Source organism: Stereum hirsutum (genome assembly GCF_000264905.1).
Source record: "Stereum hirsutum FP-91666 SS1 unplaced genomic scaffold STEHIscaffold_11, whole genome shotgun sequence".
Taxonomy (NCBI): Eukaryota; Fungi; Basidiomycota; class Agaricomycetes; order Russulales; family Stereaceae; genus Stereum; species Stereum hirsutum.
Window position 1 is genome coordinate 94,842 of NW_006763141.1, and position 15,159 is coordinate 110,000.

Below are 15,159 nucleotides of genomic sequence, written 5' to 3' on the forward strand. Positions count from 1 at the left end.
CCAATATATCCCCTTCATGCGGAGGAATTCATCAGTCATCAGCGACGTGTGGCTTTGGTGGCACAGCGGCGAACAGATATCATGATCTGTGAGACTGAGATGGAGCAAATGAAGTCATGGCGGCTCTAAGCTTCATCGCGTGGGGCGAAAGATGCCTGAAGGCTTCAGCACCCTTCAACTTGACATCGTCTCCCCAGTTGCAGAAGACAATTGCGTTTCAATGCCGTAAAATCAAAGACGGGTGGAGAACAGTGGAGATCGTGTACTATGTTGTTGGTGACTCTGAATCCGAATACAACAGCCGCGGGTAACCCAGAAGTTCCAGAGGTGTCGCAGAGGTGTTCCATCAGACGAAGACTATGTTTTTGGACTGATTTGGGCTATAAGTATACGGCGATCATCATAACGGTCAGGCTGACGGCAAATACAGCAGTGAAAACACATACTTAAGTCTGCGGTCGTGACACTAATAAGTACTGCAGTCGGACTTCCAGGACAAGTTCGGGGCATCAGCGCTTCAGCGCTTCAACGGTACTCATCCACGTGGCATGGTCCGCTCTGACCCGGCAATTTGTATCGTTCGAATCCGTTTTTACAGTAACTTAGACTCAACGCTACAACGCGTCAACCGCCTCCCAGTCATCCTATGTTTTCGCTTACTTTTGTGGACTGGCTACGACAGGTATTAGCTAATTGGCTCTAATGTGGTTGTTCATCAAAGCCCATCTCTCGTCCTGTGGGGGTGCGGCTTTGCTTTAGCGTAGTACTCGCGCCAGCCGTCACTCTCCCCCACGCGTAGCAAACTTGGTCACCAGTCTGCATTTAGCGGCCATCATCGAACGTTCCCTTCCATTGAGTAGGTATCGCGCTCTATGCCGTTTCTCGCAGGAAACCTCACATCTCTAGATAGAAACAAGAAGCAGCTATCCCCCACAGGGATCTACCATTCTCACATGTATACATAGCTTCATTCGACGCATGGACAGTATCACAACGTGATGTTCGATACAATCCGCTTGGCGAGCGCGCCGCCTTTCATCATTCAATGGCGGATATAAATATTCGCTCTCAAGCGTATAAAACACTGCTGGGGGAGACGTTAAAGTTCAGGATAATAATCAGCCCCTTTTCCATTATCTTCTTGCCTTCAGCCAAGGTACAAAGCAGCTATGGACGATCATTGTGTCTACGCCACATCCAAGGTTGCCTCCAATCCCTTCCTTTCCTCCAGGTGGATTCGCCGAAAACGACATCTGCTTATTATCTTGGCTCTTGCACTTGATCTCCTCGTCCTTGCGCTGGCTTGGACAGTTCAACAACACGATATATTCCTGGACACCAATGACCACGTCAAGATGCTCCAGAAATTTCTCCCCGTAATTGGTGCATTAACTGGGCTTTGCGTGACCTCAGTGAATGTTCTAGCCTTTACGGCTTTAATCACAGAGTATGCGAAGATTAAGATGGTCGACAATGGTCTAACTCTTCAAGACTTGGGACATCTCCATTCGCTTGGTAGGTATCCTGATTTGATATTTATTACAACAAGAGGTCGCGCTCACCGTCTGCCAACAGCGAACACCAAACTCGTGTTTACCTGGACGCCGCTTTTCGCTCTTGCTTGTCTCCTTCTCGTGGGTGAAGGGTTGATTCCTACTGTATGTACTTCTTTTGTGCGCTCTGGCGTATGAACTAACTTGGACAATGACTTTAGGTCTGTGTGTCGAGCATGACACCTTCCGATTTCTCGTGGGTTACCACCGGAAGCACACCCGTCGTAGACTTCTCTGCTAGCTCTGGTATTATCCCTGAGATTGAGTAAGCCAGAGCCATTCCCATCCCCCAATCTCCTTTGGTTCTGATTGTCGTTGTGGGGGATGTCTAGGTGCGAGTACGCCACAGCCATGACTAATAACCCCAATGGTCAGTACTCTAATATCCCTTAGGTGTAACTCAGCGAACCCTTGTACTGACTGTCTCACTCAGCGTACAGCTATGGGACTAACTGTCCTATAGACTACGCTTACGGAGACATCTACAACGTATGCATTCGTTTGTAATTTGAATCCAGAACCTGAGACGATGATCTCCCCTCTTTTACTGTAGGCCGGTCTGCAATCCTTCCGGGGAACCTTCCCTACCAACACAACCCGCCAAGGTGTACGTCCATTTTACTGTTATTGCCGTATGAGGCCCGACTAATGTTTGGACTTTTCCCATGTTTGGTTCAATCACTCAGGTCTCTTACCCATCTTCGCTTCTCGGCCTTTCCGGTGCTTTCACTTCTGCAATGTCGACTCACGTCAGCTCGATCACCAACAACCAAAATCGGAATATCAGTTCAGACGACACCTTCGACACATGTCTGCCGAGAGTTGTTGCAGAAGTGAACTGTTCTAGAGAACTGGAAGATTTGCAGTGGTTCAATGTGACGGTGGGTCTGACAACAATTTGCCCTTCAACATTATATGTGACAACTCTTACTCACTCGCGTCGTGTGATCGGCAGTATGTCGCGCCTCCAGGAGGCGTACCTCAAGGTATGTAGCCTCATTTATTTCTCTACCTCTATATCACGCTAAGACCATATTTCTCCGTATAGGAGTAGTCGGTGCCTCCCTCTGCGACAACAGTACAACTCCCATTTCCTGCCAGGACCCACAATACGGCATTCAGTTCTCCACCGGAACCATCGTGGCGACCTGGCAGATGGATCCAAACTCGGGAAATTCAACTTTGAGTATGTACAAGTACGTCAAGCTTCTCTTAAAGACAACCTCTGCCCCCCTGAAGCATATTCTATGCATTCTTGTTCTCGATCTTGACCATGATTTCTACTTCGACCCATAGTTTTGCAGCATATGCTGATGCCATGACGTCCTCTCAAATTCAATGCAAGACTGCCGCTTATCAGACCCTCGAGCCCATTCGCATCACCGGCGGCGTTTCCGTTGAACCCAACCCGGATACCGACTTCAAGTGCACCAACAGTGGTGAAGCCCAACCCACGCAGTTGTTTATCCTGAACATAACACGAATTGCGGATATGGCTTTCATAAAGATGCAAGGGAAAGATGGAATATTGGAGCCGATTAGTTATGTACCCAATGGAACCGGTACAAATCATTGTTCATTCACCTCAATCAACCCATTCAAAAGCTGAACTCTGCCATTCATATCTCCAGACCGCGTCTTCGCTCTCCAGGAGGCTCTTCGCACCATGGTCTCCGTCGGAGCAACAGAGATGTACGCCTTCCAAACTTCAAACTCCACCGTTCTCTCCTCCTACGACACTCCTGCCTCTCAACAACCCTACACATATACTACCACCCGCACACGTCTCGGCTCCAAATCTGGGCACATTCTCGCGTTCGCGTCAAGCACGGTGATCCTCACAGGCACACTACTCTCTGGATACATCTACATATCTGCACTGCACTCCCCGGCATTGCATTCAAGCGCGGTACATGTACAAGGAATGACGAAGAATCATACGGCTCGAGATCTGCCGTTCAATCCACTGCACCCTGCGTCCATCGCTCTAGCGGGACTGAACAGGAATGAGCGAGAGACATTACCGAGACAGGTGGAAGAGCATCATGTTGCGGACCCGGATGGACTGCATGACGTTCCGATCGTGTTAAGGTATGGGTTCGTCAACGAGAAGAGGCTTGGGTTGCACATTAGTATCGATCCTTTGGAGGAGCCCACAAACGGTGCATCAGAGGCCTCTACGATGCTGCGGAGTAGGAATGACTCATTTCCGATATCTGAGGAGTCTGGGGGCTCGAGCTTGGGCGGAAGATACGAGCAAGCGGGTGAATACGGGAAGACGGAGCATCTAAAGTATTGGCCGGGAAAGCTTGAGAGTGGTATGGAGGAAGTGAAGGAGTTTGACCCGAGGGTCTTGTACGACGATCCTTTGCCTCTGAAGCCTGTGAGGAAGCCAATGTTCTAAGGGTTTTGGAGGGGCCCCTTCTTCCTACGGGGTTACGAACGACATGTCTTTGTGAAATGCCGGGTGACTTGGATTTGTACGATATGTTTCTCGCCGCTATTATGTTGGTATGGTATGTTTAGTCGCTTATCCTTGTACGTCTAGTACTCGGTATGTGTCATGTTTTGCGTGTTCGAGGGGTATTTTTTTCCTGGACATATCTGCCTTGTTTGAAACAGTCTTGCTTCTAGGCACCGAAAGAGTGAGACTAGTTTTTGTGTTCATCTGCACCAGAGTGCCACTCAACTTTTATCATGTACCACAGGAGGCAGCGCGCACCTCACGCCCCTCAAAGAATTGCAAGTTAGGACAGATCCTGGGCATAGACGACACTCGAGCTCAACTGGGCGGGTACAAGAAATCTTAGCCTCTCTTCGCAGACGTGCAGAGGCAGTCTTTTGAGTGTCTGTAAATACAGTTCATCGCCATGGCAAAGGTACCACATATCACAAAGCTCGAGAGGAAACTTGTCGATGGATCAGTCGTTGATGATTGTAATGCCTTGAAAGTGGGTTTCGAATGCTGGTAACGATAATCAAAATGGGCATCACATCATTGTTGTGCCAACTTGGAATAGCTCACGAATGTCATCACGATATTGCTCGCATGCGAATGTAATCTCGTTTTCATCACCTATCCGAAGCGTCACCCTAACGGGGACTATAGGGTGGTGCTCTGCCCTGGAGTTCATATCCGCAATCTTCAACTTCTCGCCGTTAACGTAGAGATATGCATCTCCCGCTGGACAGTGATGGTTCATGAGCTTGCGTATCCATTATTCCGACAGTTAGACATACCTGTTGGACTGTTGACGGTATAATGGACCGAAATCCATTGGGCACTTCCTGTGCCGGTTATGTTTGAAAACGTCACATTCCCATCCGAGTGGACTACGAGAGGTTGCATCGATGAGCATTGCTCGGAGGCCATGCCGCATAGGTCATGCTCGCCACCGGCATGTGTCAATTGTTCGCCCATGGCTTGGATACCTATTATGTCCACGGACGATGGTGGTCAGCGCCCCAGAGAGCAATCGGACTTCACCGCTATGCGTACCATTAGCATCACGGCGGAGTATTACTGCCTCAGCTGCATGATACCGCTTGTTCCTCGACGGAGTCTGGACGAGCCCTGTATTCATGTACTGAGTCTCTGCCTCCGCCACTTGAGATTCGTGCCTTTGACTCACCGGTATGGATATCAACCTTCCAGTACGCCAGATCTTCCAAGGACACGGTCGAATTCACATTGTTGACCCGAATGGGCAACCATTCATAATTGCTCTTCGCGGACCCATTGTTAACCCACGCATCGCCCATGAAAATCCATGTCGTCTCGTTGGTGCCAGAGATCTTGAGTCGAAGCTGTTCTGAGAGCTGTAAGTGTTCATAGACTCAGGCGCGATATCGACGGGAGAAGACCAGGGTCCAGAGAGTGATGTGGAAGAGAAGACTTTGTTTGGGCTAATCGTCGGGTATGAAGTGAGTAGTGAGTTTTGTATTTTAAGTCGTACTAGCGGGGAAGAAGTACTTTGGGTTATATGCCGTCTTATTCGACGATATCAAGTAGTACACGCCTAAAGTTGCGCAACTCAGCAGCGTCTTGGCCTCTGTGTACGAAACGGTCTACTCACCATTCGACTTGAGCATTCCAGGGGCTTCCCATGCTCCCTCTGCGTATTCCGATGGTTCAGTACGATGACGGAAGTCTGAATGTAACACTGCTGACCGATGTCAGACATCAATTCACCAACCGAGGGGTTCGCGCCTAACGTCCACGATAGGGATTTGATATATGGTTAATCCTCTGCTGATTTCATGGTCGCGGAACAAGAACCCACAACAGCATTAATTTGGAGGTTGTTCGAGTCCGCACTCGTCATAAAGTACGTCGCGCCTGCCGCACGGCGAAAATACATCAGACATTTATGTCGCCAATACATGGACGTGTTCTACTCACCGTCGTCATCCACAAATATCCCTTCATCGGTGTAGTTCCGATTATACGGAGGGAGACTAAACGGTACACCGTAGACCGAATAAGGTCCTTTGACCGTCGATGATACAAGGGCTTGGACGGTACGATCGACTTGGCCCCATATCTATTCACGGGGCGGTCAAACGGTAGGCAGGATGCAGCAGCCTGTTTAAGGGACATACATAGTAACTTCCGTCTGATTCAAACATTTTCGGTCTGTGGCACCCGTCAGCGTTGGAACAGCAGGTAGATCTCAGGCGGGAACAACGAACCGAAACATATTTCCGGTTGGCGCTGCGATCCCCTCATGTTTCCAGTTCATCAGGTCGGAGGAGGAGTGTATGTTTGGCAGATACGCATTATCTGCGTATGCTGAGCCGACCTACCCGCGTAACACATTTTGGTGCAGGGAGGACAGCGCCATGGGAGATTGACGTACCCAGAAGAATGTATCATTCACTCTCAGGATTTGACCTCCATGAGCATCAATCCGGTTGCCGTCCGTGTCATACCAGACCGCTCCAGGAACAATCCATGAAACGCTTAGAGCTAGTGGTAGGATCGCTAAAAGGAAGCAGATTATATGACTGAAACTGCCACTGCAAGAAAATATAGCCATTGTGATCGATATATGCCAAAGGCGCAGAGGAAGACCAACTAGTCATAAAGTAAAGGCCGGACGTCTTATATGACGCACAATGTTTGACGAGGTGCATGTTCAGTGGCTTTGCATGCTTGAACCTTCGCATGTCTTGTGTTTCATCAGCCGCTCAGGCATGCGAGAATTTAGAGCTTCGACTGTGCCAGAGAAGTCAGATGAGAGTCAGAGAGAGCAGGGCAAGTGGACGGGAAGCAGAAAAGCAGCACACCTGACTCTTCTGCTGAGGATGTTGTGGCGCCAACCGGCCCAGCGATACGAGCAGGCCCGCCGAAGTTCTCCTCTGTATGTTCAGCTGTCGAAGATAAAAGTGGCGCAAAGATTCTCCAGATTCTTGACTGCCTGAGGTTATAGAGGTCGATTGTAAGAACAGCTCGAAAACTCCATCAGTCGCGAGCCGGTAACGACCGACGCTGTAGCATCACGTTCAAACAGTCAGGTATCCGTCACGAGAATCAAGAAATTGTTTTGGTATCGGGTATGAGAACAGAGTGGCGGTTGTAGATAATCGTACAAAGAATTGTTGATGAAAACATTTGCAGGCAGAGATCGAAAGCTACCTAGAGACGGGATGAGCACGGCATACGGACTTGAACAGCACATTGATAGCGGGAATGGAAGCGCGACAACGTCAGCAACCCAAATTAAAACGAAATTGTCGATAGTGTTGATGGCAGGTGATAATACAAGTGTTGCCGTCGCGGTGACGAGGTTATCCAATGCAGCAACGCTTCCTGGACATATATATCAGTTATAACTCATAGGGAGGAGAGCGATAGCATACCATTGAAAGGGTATTGTCGAACATTCGATATTTTGTTATTCATGACCAAACCCGCACCGACCCATTGTCGCCACTATCACTTGCCTCTGCCAATAAACCCATCGACCCATCCCATTCCACCATCCCACCTGCACGTCCCATAACCCTCTTTATCTCTTCGACCCACTCCTCCTTGACCGTACACTCGGCGATCTTCAGCGTTTTCAATGGCCTTCCACTCGCCTGTCTGGTCCTCAGAGAGTTCATCACCCTAGACAACGGCCCCTTGGGATCGTCCTCGCTAACGACCCTCGACCGCGACCTGAAATCCACCGCGTACAGCTCCACACACTCCAAACACGGTAAAAACATGTTCTGCTCCAGTTCACCACGCCCCACATCCATCGCCTCAATCAACCCTATACCCGCTTCTCCGCTCGCACCGACACCCCTTAACCCTTTCATTTCTCCGAAAGCCTCCCTCCATCTCTCTTTCGTGACGAGTAAAGAGGTGGAAATGATGACGGTGCGCACGTCTCGGCCAGGTTCGGCTTCCACACCGAGGTGAGAACAGATGTTGTTCAGGAGGATGTCCGAGGAAGAGATGGTCGGGGCGGGAGGTGGGTTAGGCAACGAATAATGAGAAGGCGAATGCGAAGAAAATATTGAGGAAACGAATGGGTTGTTGATGTACTGAGGAGAAGGCGGTGTGGCGATAGTGGGGACGGAACGAGTAATATGCGCGGGCCAAGTGAACGAGATGTCGATTGCTGGTGGTGGGAGTGGCGACGAGCTGTCTGATGATGATGGTGAAGTAGTTGGCGAAGTGGTAGGAGAAGAGGGAGCTGACGACAATGAGAGCAGAGAGTGGTGGTGTGGTGAAGGGATGTCTTCGGCCCAAGTCGTAATTGCAACATGATTCGCATAGTTTTTGATCCAGAGAGTAGTCACCCTTCCTTCCACCGTTGTCTGCTCCTCTTCCTCTTCCTCGACATGCCCGTCCACTTGTTTCCTTATCAGCGCCAACAGGACGTCACATTCGTCATTGTCCTCCCCCTCGCTCGCACAATCCAGCTTCACCCTCGCACCCCGAGGAATCTGCAAACTCCTCAACAAATTCGCGCATTCTAGCGGTCGACCTTCTAAAAACAGCTCCTTGAAATTAGGTAGCCTGACCGTGCGGAACTTTAGCGGAAGCGAAGTGGTGTAAGGGGCAAGTGGCGGAATCGTGTGGCCCAAACGTAGAGTTTCAAGATCCGGCGAAGACGAGAGAACGTCCAACAACTGATCAAGTGTGGGTAGCGCACTATTGTCTAGCGGTAGGAGGTGGGGATTCGGGAGTGTCACAGCCAGGTGGCGAAGACCGCGGAAAGGCCACTCCGCCCATGGGACATGCAATCTCGTCAAGCTAACTTGCTCCAGTGCCGGTGTAACCCCTTCGAACAAGGCGGCCGGTAGGCGCACTGGCTGTGCCATCCTCGACCTCATGAAACCGCCAGTAGGTACTGTGGTCAGATGTAGACCCCGCAGGTGAGGCGCCGGGTGCGACAGATGTTTGAAGAGCGCACGCATGGAGTTATTGTCTGATCGGATATGTATGTGTTCCGTATGATCGAGATGCGAAGCGAGAGGGATGGCATCGAAAGGAACGAACGAGGGCTCGGTGAGGTGGGATAGCGAGATGAGGACGGCCTTCGAACGTAAAAGGAGCTCGGATGTCCAGGCCGATCCGAGAGTAAAAGAGATATTGCGCCAAAGGCGAGGATATTCGAGAGCTACGTAGCGCCAGTGACGACATACGTGGGTGACATTGATCCATCCGAGACTAGTGTATGGAGAGCCTTTAGAGGTAGGAGTTCGGGCGCGTCGGGGCGTATCGTCGATAGCAGCGAAAATCTGAGCGAGTAGTTCGGATGGGAGACGGCATATCGGGGAGAGCGCATTTCGATCAGTCTGAGACAAAGCGAAGGCATTGCGAAGAGCTAGAAGGTCCTTGTCGATGCTTGCGCGCACATCCTCTGCATGGTGTAGGAAATGATCATCGATGTGTTCAGGGTGGTCGAGAGCCAGTGCTCGGGGATAGGCGACGGAACTCCTGTACGCGCTTAGGTCGGAGCTGTAGTGATAGTTAGGATCTTGAAGAAAGCTCTCAGGATTATACACGATGCAGGATAGACACGTACCTTCGTTGTGCGAGCATAGCTTTGGAGAACAACATAGTTTGAGTTTTGAGCAAAGCCTGCACAATGCTGTAGTAGAGTATAGTTCGCGAAGAATGAATAAACTCACCCGTCAAAGGACAGAAACAAGTCGAAAGTGGGCAGAACAGGAATATATGGTCTTGAAGACTCCCTTGCGCGATGGTAGTTGGGTAGAAGAAGTCGTCGTATGACCGACTAGCAGCAGGAATGCAAAAACAGGACCGAAACACGTTCCACTTCTGCAACCGGCCCATGATATACTCGTCGAAGGCATTACATCAATCGTCACGTGTCGTGGCGTCCTGGGTATACTACGGCCGCTTACGAGGTCGAATTTCGACGTCTTCGACAGCGTCAAAGGGGCCCGAAAGGTATTCGAGCGGTGATTCAGCGACCATCCATGATCCCATGGACACAGTCCTACGTATCGCAGCCATCCGTGAGTTCATTCGAAGGCTTCTGAGTATCGCGTCATAATCGGATACCGAGGTTGTGCTATATATTTGGGTCGAAAACAGGCAACAGTTCCGTGGAAGGGCTGCTGGCAGAGGCCTATGTATCGAGCCAATCATGCGGCATGTATTCAATGCTCAGTTGACCCCTCATCATGCGTGGAAGGAAGGGGGAAAAGCGGAGCCACACAAAATAACCTTCGACCACTTACAATAGGTCCAGCAAGGATCACATTGCTCAGTGCAGGTTCTCTTGCCTGATCAACTACATAACATGTCCCAAACGTAAACAACGTTATTATGCTGTTGCGGTGCCCGAGCCGATATTCCAGCCATCGCAGCAAGGAATGCGGCTTTGACAGTGGCGTCGGCGGTCGCACCGCCGCCATTGAAGAACCGAACTCTATTGCCGTTCTCACTTCGCGATCCGAGGCTGATTATTCCCGCTGGGAGCATATACGCAGTTCGTGCGAGAATGCATCGAGGTCACACGAGAGAACGCACCTTCCTATATAAATGGCTCCTCGGCCAACAGCCTCAGCGTTGTCCCACACGAACCATCATGCAGCTTCGATACTGTTGTCTATCATAGTTATTTGTGGAGAGCCTACTCAAGAATGTCTTTGCGGCCTCTCGAGTCATTTGGCGACAGCACTGTGAAGTTCGCGCAATGGATGATGCTTGTAATCTGCATATGAAGCACAGTCGCCAGAGTGTCCATGGGTTTTGAGAAGAGCTCGCAGAACGTTCGTTCTCAGGGTGTGTCGTACGGTGTTCGATGAGAAAGTAGACGAGGTGGTTCACGAAGGGAACTTCAGAAAGACGTTCGAAGTGTTCGAGAGGAATACATCAGGCTGCAGCGTGAGAGAGATTGGGCGGCATGCTGATTGAGGTGCATTGACAAAGTAGACGTCTCGTCCACATGCTTTTCCAAGGGAGGACCAACCTGGCAATAGCTCCCATCCGGCAGCCGACATCAAATGGGGATCAGTAGAACGAGGGGCAAAGCCCGACATACGATGCGGGCGCAGAGGGACGCAGACATACGCGTCGGTGGCGTGGGAAGCAGAACAAGGATGAGACAATGCAAAGACACCAGTGCTCTGACGGGCAAGATGAATTTCGATAGTTCAGCAACAGATTCTTTCGACCATTCTTACAAACCCCAAGAAAAGGTTGTCTATCGCGACTCACACGATTGAATATCGCTCCCGCACGTAGTACTCACCCCTTGTGTACACGCCTTCCTGTGATGCACCAAGAAAGTTGAATGTTTTGCAAAGTATACAAACCATACAACACCCTAACGCCCTCATCCAACGATCCAAGCCCCACTCTGTACACTCCCAAACACAATCTGTCCACCCTGCGCATCCAGAGTGGCACCTCCATCCAAGACCTGCTGCGCCACAACTCCGCTCGAGCTCGCATCCCCCAAAACTTCGTTCAACCCGATACTCGCGTTGAAATAGTTCAGATTCGCAGCCAGCAGAAGCGTCTGATTGCTTGGAGCCAACGTCCATACACCGACGTCGATTCGATCGTCTGTGACGACGTGTTTAAATGTGGACGTGGATGGAAAGATGGGAAGGATGAACGGCGTGAGGGAGGGTACGGAGAGTGCGAGTGATGAGGCGGCGGACTTGATATCAGCGGGTGTAGGGTCGATCCAGGATGTCACGCCTACGTGAAAGAATATGATCGAAGATGAGCGGATCTGATTAGGACAAGGAAAATTGTGGGATCATACCAAGAGCGCCTGCATTGATGCCTACAATAGCCTCAATAAGCCATTCAGCTCCGGTGGGGAACCGCTTCCAGTATCTGCCATGCGAAAGCATAAACAAAAGTTAATTATGGACAGCAGACAAATAATGAACCTACGTGTCATTTCCGAATCCCTGAGGGACTGTCCACATCCTTCGAACCAGTCCGAGGTCAGTCAAGCGTATACTATTGCTCTCGTGCGTGCGGAAAATGTAGAACTTACCTTTTCTCCCTTTCCCATCCTAACACCTCGAACCTTTCCCTAAACGTTTCCACCCTCGTCCTAATATCCTCAAACTCCCCCTTACAATCATCACACCCACAATCGCCCTGTTCATCCGTGCAGACCGTCCCCCACTGCGTACTAAATGTCACATTATTCCCGATCTCGTACACATCCTGGAGGATAATATCACCACCAGATGCGTAGTCTTCGAAGAAGTAGTCGAAACAGTTGAGAACGAGCGACGTGGGGTGATACGGGTCGAGAGAAGTAAGAAGGGACTGCGCGATGGAGGTGCCGTTAGTTGGGTCGGACGGGCCGTCGGGCTCATCGGCGGAGTAGTAGAGGAGAAGATTCGCGCGAGACTTGAGAGATTCAACTTGGGCGGTTACGGATGTGAGGTTCATGTAAGTGCTGTAGGCCGTACGCACGAAAGTCAGAGTGGGAGAGAGGCGAGAGGAAGTGTGGATCTGCACCCTCGCATGTCATAGATGAGGTACATCTCCAGTTCTTCCATCCAATCGAGCATTTGGTTCAAAGCGGTCGTATTGTCGAACGAAGGGACTGGGTGAAGCTGGGCATAGGCCACATAGCATTAGTATAGACTTTTCGCGTTTTACAGGAAGAAGAAATTTTACTCACAACGTTGAAGCTATATCATTATCATGAATACATCATCCAATCCCACGGTTGGTCATGATCAGCCCCTATCCGTCGATATCCTGGACACAAAACTTGAGTAATTGACCGCTCACCCTTGCGCCTTCAATGTCTCCAAGACCGACTTGTTCGCATCCAGGTACCCATCAAATGATCCATAAAACCCCACAGGAAATACCGCCGCATAATCGCCATCTCCTCCCAGAGGCTTCGCCAACAACCCACCCGTCCTCAAGTCCATCTTCGTCACACTTCCGATATCACTCGGCGGATCGGGCAGGAACGAGAGCTGAGTGGTGGCCGTGAAGGTCGTGTTGGTACTATCGGTTGCGGTGCATGTCACATTGAAAGGTTCGGTTTGAGGCGTGAGTACAGAGAGATCAAAGAAAAGTTCAGCCGTCCCGTTCAGCGGAACTGTGGACTGTGTGAAGGAGACGTCGACGCCTTCGATACTCGCGGTCACGCTGAGCATCGTATCTGTCGCGTTTTCAGGAAGCGAGATTGGGACTGCTCCAGCTATCTCGGAGAACCGAACAAGGGCGTCGACAAGAATACCACCACCGAACGATGCAGAGTTCGCGTCTTCAGGTAGGTATGGACGCAGAGAAGGATTACAGCGCAGGGCGAGAAGTGGGGTAGAGCTGGATGCTGGCGTGGCGAAGTTGCCGCCTGGAGGGACGACGGTTTCATTTTGCATATATACTTTGCCACACCTAGGAGTTCATTGCTGTCAGTATGCTCATAACAAGAGTCGAATGAAGCGAAGACGGTCACGATAGGCCTCAGGTTCAAGAAACGCACCATGTCTGTGCCGAGACGAGAGGAAGTAGACAAGCTATCACAGAGACCAGAAAAGAGCTGGGAATAGAGACAAAAACCATGTTGGTACGCAATTGACAGGAGTCCTCAGCTCGAGAGGTCACCGTCAAGATCAAGGTCGAGGCAAGGCAAGAGATATTACGACCATATGTAGTAGAGCGTGTATTATGCGAATGTACCATGTGGAGACTTGGGAATTGTTTATTTTGAGCAGTTGATTACGGTCATCAGACGTGTTGTGAGAATATGGGCGAAAGCATAGTAAGGCCTGACACCTGTCTACTGTCTCGCAGGGTATATTCGAGGAGTTGCAGTAGTGGTTGGCGCTGTTTGGGAGGTTGAAGTTGACCTATTGACCTGGAATCTGGATATGCGCCACGTGGCACGTGGCGTGAGCGTATTCAGAAGACGTTTGGGCCACAATTGTCGTCCTGGTCTTCGCGTTCAAGTTCATAGATTGTTACCATAACCTCGTATGCTGTGAATTTCTGCTCTTGTGGATGTCGAATCTGTACTGACGATAGTTGAAATTTCTTGCTCTTCTTCGTTTATATAGCTTGCTTTGACAGACTGTCCAATGAGTGAGCATTGTGAGAGATTGTGAGACGCCGTCGTCACCAGAAACGCCCTATCCCGATTTTCGCCGAGCAAGAACGCATACATACATGGCAGTAACAGCTATCCAACTAGCCATTCCTGGCGAGATAACACGATTACTCCGCCAGCCATCCTACATAAGAGCAAGAGAAGCTCTCGCCGCCCACGACCGCTGATATCAGATCTTCAGAGGTAGACCCAACTACTGAAACATACTTGGATCGAACTTCCTCTTCGGAAGTGTCCAAGAGCGAGCCTGACCGTCCAACCCGGAGTAGGAACAATCCAAAAGTAGGTGTAAGTACTCGAATAGGGAGGTGCCAAGAAAATCGGGCTTTTCCTCTGTCAACGAGCCCGATTCACGCCGGCGGTATATAACGACGAGTCCGCTGCCCTCTTGTTAACGAGGCCCAACAACATCTCTGTCACCACATAACGGAGAGATTGAGACAGTACGTTGATCTCCTCAGGTAATGAATTTGGAGCATACCAGAGGCTAGGTAAGTCCGATAAAGCGAGCCCGATAAACAAGTGGATCCCAAGATATGTTACTCAGTTTCGTACTGAAGGTGACGGAAAGCCTCGGAAAGCCAAAGGACGCGAAGTAGTGCGAGATTTCGCCGAACCTTCTTGACCCTCCACCGCTTTGAGGACGAGGAAGGTGAAGATTGGGGAAGAGGAACTGGTCTAGGGTAGCCCAGAGGAGAAGGAGGCGTTAAGGTTGTGAGGGTTCGAGAAGATTGCAGCAAAATTTCCGAGAAGTTTCTTTTTAAGCTTGATCCTGATGGGTCTTTGCATCTTCTTTTCAAAGATACTTTGACGAAGAGGATGGGTGCTTGATTCCGTCTGTCCATCAGGCTATGGCGCAACGCAGGATGAGAGGGCGGAGGATTCCGCTTGGATTCCGCTGGTCCCGCCGGGACTTGCGGGTTGGTTGCAGTTCTCGCTTGCGGGGCGCCCGTGGAGCCCCACAACCCCGCCGGCCCCGCACTGTACGTCATCACGGACTTTGAGCGTTTGCGATCAACACACTCGGTCCGGGAAGA

The 15,159-nt window shown here is 50.4% G+C and overlaps 4 protein-coding genes across 4 annotated transcripts; 1 reads left to right on the forward strand and 3 right to left on the reverse strand.

Moving 5' to 3' along the window:
- Positions 1 to 1,169: 1,169 nt before the first annotated feature.
- On the forward strand, positions 1,170 to 4,398 carry STEHIDRAFT_112641 (uncharacterized protein; the record flags this gene model as incomplete). Its single annotated transcript, XM_007306305.1, has 13 exons — positions 1,170 to 1,515; positions 1,576 to 1,658; positions 1,715 to 1,818; positions 1,886 to 1,923; positions 1,987 to 2,042; positions 2,107 to 2,160; positions 2,240 to 2,434; positions 2,509 to 2,539; positions 2,602 to 2,749; positions 2,850 to 3,115; positions 3,185 to 3,936; positions 4,080 to 4,107; positions 4,262 to 4,398. 13 exons carry the CDS (start codon positions 1,170 to 1,172, stop codon positions 4,396 to 4,398), a joined length of 2,238 nt encoding a protein of 745 aa, XP_007306367.1.
- Positions 4,399 to 5,071: 673 nt separating this feature from the next.
- Positions 5,072 to 5,321, reverse strand: STEHIDRAFT_34758 (uncharacterized protein; the record flags this gene model as incomplete). The annotated part of the gene is made up of 2 exons (XM_007306212.1): positions 5,072 to 5,127; positions 5,186 to 5,321. Coding segments are annotated over 2 exons (192 nt in total), but the record flags the coding sequence as incomplete, so codon positions are not given.
- A 2,133-nt stretch (positions 5,322 to 7,454) lies between these two features.
- STEHIDRAFT_132626 (uncharacterized protein) lies at positions 7,455 to 9,612 on the reverse strand (the record flags this gene model as incomplete). Its single annotated transcript, XM_007306306.1, has 2 exons — positions 7,455 to 9,510; positions 9,578 to 9,612. 2 exons carry the CDS (start codon positions 9,610 to 9,612, stop codon positions 7,455 to 7,457), a joined length of 2,091 nt encoding a protein of 696 aa, XP_007306368.1.
- A 1,696-nt stretch (positions 9,613 to 11,308) lies between these two features.
- On the reverse strand, positions 11,309 to 13,409 carry STEHIDRAFT_100212 (uncharacterized protein). The gene is made up of 7 exons (XM_007306307.1): positions 12,793 to 13,409; positions 12,680 to 12,689; positions 12,514 to 12,611; positions 12,038 to 12,451; positions 11,932 to 11,967; positions 11,798 to 11,871; positions 11,309 to 11,730 (listed from the first exon to the last, which is right to left on the reverse strand). The coding sequence occupies exons 1-7, from the start codon at positions 13,392 to 13,394 to the stop codon at positions 11,360 to 11,362; spliced, it is 1,605 nt and encodes a 534-aa protein (XP_007306369.1). The 5' UTR covers positions 13,395 to 13,409; the 3' UTR covers positions 11,309 to 11,359.
- Between the last annotated feature and the right edge of the window lie 1,750 nt (positions 13,410 to 15,159).

Excerpts from the sequence above, each read along its gene's own strand:
- STEHIDRAFT_100212 (XM_007306307.1), bottom strand. The coding sequence starts at position 13,394 with ATGCAAAATGAAACCGTCGTCCCTCCAGGCGGCAACTTCGCCACGCCA. Across the intron at positions 12,452-12,513 it reads CTCATCTATGACATGCGAGG|CACTTACATGAACCTCACAT; the intron begins GTGCAGATCCAC and ends TACGGCCTACAG. Across the intron at positions 11,731-11,797 it reads CATCAATGCAGGCGCTCTTG|GCGTGACATCCTGGATCGAC; the intron begins GTATGATCCCAC and ends TCTTTCACGTAG.